This window comes from Carlito syrichta, unplaced genomic scaffold, assembly GCF_000164805.1.
Source record: "Carlito syrichta isolate Samal-C Ts95f unplaced genomic scaffold, Tarsius_syrichta-2.0.1 Scaffold59673, whole genome shotgun sequence".
Classification (NCBI taxonomy): domain Eukaryota; kingdom Metazoa; phylum Chordata; class Mammalia; order Primates; family Tarsiidae; genus Carlito; species Carlito syrichta.
The window spans coordinates 9,140-15,639 of record NW_007003769.1 but is presented as its reverse complement, the minus strand read 5'-3'; the positions used below and the strand labels follow the sequence as shown (position 1 = coordinate 15,639).

Below are 6,500 nucleotides of genomic sequence, written 5' to 3'. Positions count from 1 at the left end.
GGTGTCATCTACATAGAAAGGGGAGATGCGTGACAGTCACTCCGTTCTCCCCTCCAGGCCCTGAATGTCAGAGTTAATTCTGCATTTGTGGGGTGGGGGCGGCCGTTGAGCATGTGGAGTACTGTGCATCTGGAGGGGCGGCGAGCCGAGGTGATTCGGGTTCAGTGTCCTCGGGCTCAACTTTCCTTACGCCCCCGAGCGATGGAGGAGGGGGCTGTAGGTCTTCAGCCGGAGCCCCCTTTCCAGCCTCTTCTCGCCTTCCCCTCCTCCCCCGCCCCCTCGTTGACTGGGAAGAAGGTCCCTGGTGGCATCCGGAAAATTCTAGGATTCCGGGTTTCACCCTTCACGCCGATGGGTGAAGCACACCCTTTCCTCGCGGTGGAGGCCCGGCTCGTATATGGGAGAAGAGGCCGGGGGGAGCGTGTGTTCCCGCTCCCGTCGCGGGCCGTGCACACGTCGGTAACCTAGCAATGCCCGGGGAGTCGCTGCCGCTGTGGGGCTCCCCTCCCCAGCCTTGGCCCGGGCACCACGTGCAGGCTCCACGCCGGCCGGGGCTGGGTCCAGGGAGGCTGGAGCAGCTCCTGGCCAGCCCTCCCTTTTGGAGATCGCCGGCGCCCCCCACCTCGGTCGGCTAGAAGCCTTTCCGGGTGAGCGCTCCCCAGGGGAGAGGCTTGGCACGACTCATCCCCGGTTTCAATTGCCTGCTGTCCGCCCGCTTTGCCCCCTTCTCGGGCTTGCAGACCTGTGCTTGCTTTGACTCTTTACTTAGCAGTAATTGGTTTTGCAAATGCCCATCCCTCTACCTTTCTCCCACCTCTCTTGCTGTGACTTCTGCTTCATCTAGGAGGCTGGGTGGAAGGCGGGCAGGTGCCTGGGTGACCAGCTTCAGGGTTGGCCTGACCCAAAGCTGGTGGGCGCTTCGTGTTAGGGAGCCCCCTTGGGTTTCTGCCTTGTGTGCACAGGGATGCCAACCTACACTGAGATGATTACCGCTTAGGCCTTGAGGGCCCCTGGCATAATCCAGCCTGTCTATCCTAGGTGTAGGGGTGCAGGCTGACTGCCTTGTCTGTCTCTCTGGGTGCTGGCTTGGCTGATGCTGCTGCAATTTAAAATGCAAAAAAGCCCTGAAGATGTTTTCTGTTTTCGGAAGCCTGTGGAGGAAATGAGTCCCAAGCATCATGAATTTTCATTTGCAGGAAGTGTCAGTGCATAATCTAGATATTTGTTATGGGGTTTTTGGTATTGCCTCGGTGCCTGTGGGGATTTCTTTTCCATGCTGAAAAATATGCATTTGTGCCTGTGGAAAGATGTTAGAGTAACACCCTGAAGATGATTAAGACGATTGAATTATTGGCACTGCTTTTTTTTGTTTGTTTGTTTGTCTGTTTGTTTTTGCTGGTGGTGGTAGTTGTGTTAGAGAAAAACTGGTATACATATCTGTTAACTTATTAGAGATAGATGGGATTTAAAATTCAAAGATGTAGAATAAATGTGGAGTGCCTCAGTTTGTCAGGAGAAATGCACTGAAGGACTCCTTGTGAAAATATGCATGTGAAGGGGTTTTGATCCACTGGGTGTGATACAGCAATGGTCCTGTGTGATTGACACTTCTACCGGAGCTTGTGGACTTTTCTCATTGCTCTGGCTCACCAAACTCATGCTTCTGAAAAATAGGACATGAGGGTCAGAATGGAAACATAGTTAATGCTTTCCCCTGTTATTGATGGGAGACAACCTTTGCTTTATTTTTTTTCCTACACATTGGATTCTCATTTAAAAAAAAATCTTTATTTTTCTCCTTCTCCCTAGAGGCAAACTATGCAAGAGGCACCAGATTCCCTCTTTCTGGTGAAGGACCAACTTCTCAGCCGAACAGCTCCAAGCAAACTGTCCTGTCTTGGCAAGCTGCAATCGATGCTGCTAGACAGGCCAAGGCTGCCCAAACTATGAGCACCTCCGCACCACCACCTGTAGGATCTCTCTCCCAAAGAAAACGTCAGCAATATGCCAAGAGCAAAAAACAGGGTAACTCATCCAACAGCCGACCTGCCCGCGCCCTTTTCTGTTTATCACTCAATAACCCCATCCGAAGAGCCTGCATTAGTATAGTGGAATGGAAGTATCCTTTTTTGGTGGAAGTCTTTCTCATTTTCTCTTTACCATCTTTTTTTATTTTTTAGAACGATTTGCTTTCCGAAATGATATAAAGCTGTGGCAGTCTGGAATGTGAGCAACCAAAAAAGCTGTATATAGGGTGTTTCATTGTCTATACCTTCCTGTCTCTTCAGGTTGCAGAAGGGAGGGTCTGGGTCTGTGTGTGTGTGTGTGTGTGTATACTAGTGGGGGAGAGGGTGATACACTGAAACTTCACAGTGGTAGATAATTAAAATATGAAACTGACCTTTGGTCACTGGGCATTTCATGGTTAATTTTAAATTCACTGTTGTTTTCTGGCAGTGATATTCATTGAATCTATTGCAAAGAAGATATGCCTTTTTTTTTTTTAAGTAAACGTGTATTTGGTGTTTAGTGGAATCTTCTCATTCTGATGTTTGAAGTTTGCTTCTGCAGCTACAGTTAATGCTAAGGCTGCTTATAGCTCTGACATTTGGTGATCCTAATTGCTCAGGTAGCTACAGATATCAACACTTGCTTCATAGGGAGGGAGTACATTTGATTTTTTGGGGGGCTAATCAGTGCTATCACTTTCTGGAATTTCCCTTTGACAAGTTCCAAAAAAGCGTTTGAAGAGTGAGCGTGCGGGAGCCTGTGAAGGGAGAGCTTCACGTGTGCCTCTTCTTCCTGAGCCCTTATGAGTTATAGAGCAGCCTCCTCAGTGGAGGAATTTGCAGTTGCTGCCTTTATAAAAAAAATTCTGTCTATGTCCTTGGACTGGAATTACATTTCTGGGTGTCTCCTTTGTATTTTTAAAACTGAACTCCGAATGCCCCAGAATGGTTGTCATGTCCCAGATCTTAGAAAATGGTTATACTTCAGTCTGCTTAACCCCTTCCCCAAATCTAGAGGCCAGCCTCCAGTTACTGCCATTCTTCAGAAAAGGTAGACTGAGACCTTCTTTTTGAGAAAATGGCTTTTTAATTAGATGATTCATTGGTCTGGGCAAAATAAAGCATTTTCTCTCCTCAGAAGTGTGTCTGGGACCGACAGGGGCCTTAGAGCAGTTCCTAACTGTAGGAAGAGGTATGAGTACAGGAGTTCTTCCATCAGGCCCAGAAGGATGAGGGGCCACACTAAAAGGGGAGGATGTTGGCAGCAAGCTGGAAAGTGGAGATGAAATCCCCTTATAATTTGAGAACCCAGTGAGGTAGCTATTTGTATATCCTCTGTCTTAGCTGGCTATTTTCTCTTGCTCATGGACTGGAGTTAAAATGAGGTAACTGTCTAGAAAGGTTTTAGAGAGAGCAGCCAAATACTAGGGTAGGATTTGAGGGGTTTTCATGTGCTTTTTCTTTTTGGAACAGATGTCCCTTCTCTAGAGTGAGTTATGGTGTCTCGCATAGCTGGGGTTGTGTGCATGCGTTTTCTCTTTAAGTTTTTCTCTAGTCTGAGAACAGAACACTTGTGTCTGGCCAGGAGGGAGCTAGGTAAATCAGGATGTGCCTCAGTGGCATTGCTGGAGTCATGGGCAGCAGCTGCGCTTTGCCAGAAAGATCTCTTCCTCCTTAGATTGGTTTGACTTGACTCTGAGTAAGCAGAGACCGACCTCTTTGTGAGGTGATTAATTTTATGTGGAGTGAAGTAGGAGGCTTGATGCTGTTTCTCCCTGTGCACAGCAATTTGTACATAGCAATTTGTGTGTACAGAGTAAATTCCTGGATCACACTGCTGTCTCCTGTTCCTGAGTTGCCCGGCACATGTGTACAGGAATTAGGGGATTTGGCTGCTGATTCAGGGAGAAGCTTGCTTACAAATGGGACACTAGGTAGAATAGATAGATCCTTGAATGACTTATGGTCCATTTGTTTGTTTGTTCAAATGACTGTTTCCTTTTAAGTCAGGGAGTAGGTTATAGAAATCCTCCTCAAAGCCAGCTCTGCCAAGCCCAGTCCTTACTGGGGGAGTAAGAGTCTAGTTTGTTTTTACAGACAGTAGAGACTGTGTCCTACATCCTGGAGGAGTGAGGGGTGTTCTTCTTATCAGATGGAATTGTTAGAATCATACCCATCTATTTTTCTATTGTTTTATTCTGCTTTGCTTGTGAAAATCTTGAATCAGTGAGATGGCATCCACAGAACCTGGAGACTGGAGACTGAAGCTGGACCAGTATTAAGAAAAAAATACACCCTATGTTGGATCTTCCTGAATAGTGTTAGTATTTCTCAGATTTGTTGGTTCATCAATAAGGTATTAGGAAATCAAAAAGGAAGAATGGTGGTATGAGGTATGAGAGTCCAGTGTGTTTCTACAGAGAGCAACGTTGGAGCCCTTGACTTTTTAGATTTTAGTGGGGACCTGTTAAGAGGAAAAATGAAAAGGAAATTCTAAAGTCTTCTTAAGGTGGATTGTCTGAAAGTTGGATCCTTAGATGAAAGATTTTATAATGCTAGGTAAATTAAGGGAATTGATGTGATCTAAAGCTGACTGACTTAAAAAATATGTAAAATCATCAGAGCTAGTAAGGAAATACTGTTACTCATTGCCTTATTTCAATAAGTTATCGAAGGTCTTCAAGGGGCCAAGGTCTTATGAAACTCAAGAAAGCTCCAGAGAGGTAAGGGGTATTTGTTTCCTGTAGCATTTTTTGATTTTCCAGAAGGGTGTCAGGATGAATGGAGAATAGTTTGTTTATATTCTCAAATTATAAGTACCTCGAGTATTTAGTTAAACCAGTGGCCTTGCTGCTTGTGGATGAGTTATGGGAGAAGCACTGATATAAAATCAAGCCCGGGAATTGCAGATGAGGCTGGTGCTCATGAAACTTTGCACTTGGAAAGGCTGAAAACCAAAAGAAGAAAAACAGTCATTTTGGCAGATGTCAAATTTTGTATTGCCAGTTTTGACAATGTCTTTTAATAACACCAGAATGTTTGTTTGTTTAATTTTAAAGATGTGGGGTACAATTCAGGTTTAATTAGGTACATACATGGTCATCGCACAACACCAGAATGTTTAAGCAAGTATCTATTGAAGGCTGATCTCAAAGCGATTCTTTCAGACAGACCTACGAGATTTAGAGTTGCTAATGCCTTCTTTGGAAATATCTGGTGCTGATTTCTTAAGGCTTTTAACATTCAATTTTTTTGTAAATTGAGCTCAGTAACAGGACATTTCAAAGTGAGCTCCAGTCCAGCTCTAATCTGAAACAGTCACAGTCATTTATCATTCTAGTAAAGAGAGCAGAGGAGGGAGCTGAAGCCTGGTTTGCTGATCACATCTCAGGTATTGGAACGTGCTGTGGGAGTCACAGGGAGAATGTAGAAGGTCGCAGTGACTCGGCCTGCCCCAATCCAGACAGGAGATTGAGATTGACCCCTCTGAGAACAGCCCCTGAGAAAATGGCTCTAACACATGGAGATGAGCATCTGTGGAAAAGATTTATCCCATGATGACTTCTCTGTGTCTACAACAGCCGGGGATTTAGTGAGGCCCTCATCGCTTTTAAAACTACAAGAAGCAGAGACCTGGTTCACACAGTGCCCCAGTTGGATGTACTTTTAGGTTTTAATATATACAGTGTACTGAAGAAGAATGAGAGTAACATGATCCTTGCAACAGAAGAAAAGGACATGGAGAGGTCATTTGATAGGAGGCTCCCCTGTGAGATGACCACTGCTGATGACTTCTGCTGAAAACCTAGTCATCACAACAGTCAATCGAAATATGATGTGTGCATGTCATTTTCATTTTAAAAGTGATTCAAAAGTGGTGTGACTGGGAGTGTGTGAGAGAAGTGGTTTATGTTTGCATGACACATATAGACCTTAACAAAATTTTTCAGACCATTTGACATATTTATATTATTGGCTATTTTTGCCAATTGTGTGGCCTTAGCTATTTACATCCCATTCCCTGAAGATGATTCTAATTCAACAAATCATAACTTGGTAAGTATCCTTAGAGTTCTTGCTTGTCCTGGTGAATGGTTATCATTTTTTTCTGTACTCAAACTGGCAGCTGGCCTTCTGAGTGGTTGAAGTTTACGGCCTTGCATGTGATGTTTCCTGGAGCTTTTGTTTTTGTTTTGTTTTATTTTACCTGTATTCTCATATTTGTACTGAATGAAAGTGTTTAAAGTCATGAATCTTGTATAAATAGATGTGGCACTTTTTATGAAAGAGATTTGTATCAAATTTTAAAATACCTTTTCTCTCCACATAAGCTTATGCTGTCTACCATTCTTTTCATGATAATTTTAGTTGCTTTTTAAAAAAAAATCTAGTGTTAATTGGGAATGGTGGGTATTTTCGTCAATGTTTCTGGTAAGTAGAGAATCATCACAGATTTTTGTACATGAACTATTTTTAGACAAGTACAGTTCA

The 6,500-nt window shown here is 44.1% G+C and overlaps 1 protein-coding gene across 1 annotated transcript in view; it reads left to right on the top strand.

Annotated features, from left to right (window-relative positions):
• Positions 1-6,155, top strand: part of LOC103251642 (voltage-dependent L-type calcium channel subunit alpha-1D-like) — a 6,410-nt gene extending 255 nt beyond the window's left edge. Inside the window, exons 2-3 of the mRNA XM_021708355.1 lie at positions 1,810-2,119; positions 5,960-6,155. Of these exons, the coding sequence (XP_021564030.1) occupies positions 1,810-2,119; positions 5,960-6,155 (506 nt within the window). The remainder of the gene's footprint in view (positions 1-1,809; positions 2,120-5,959) is intronic.
• The last annotated feature ends 345 nt before the right edge of the window (positions 6,156-6,500 follow it).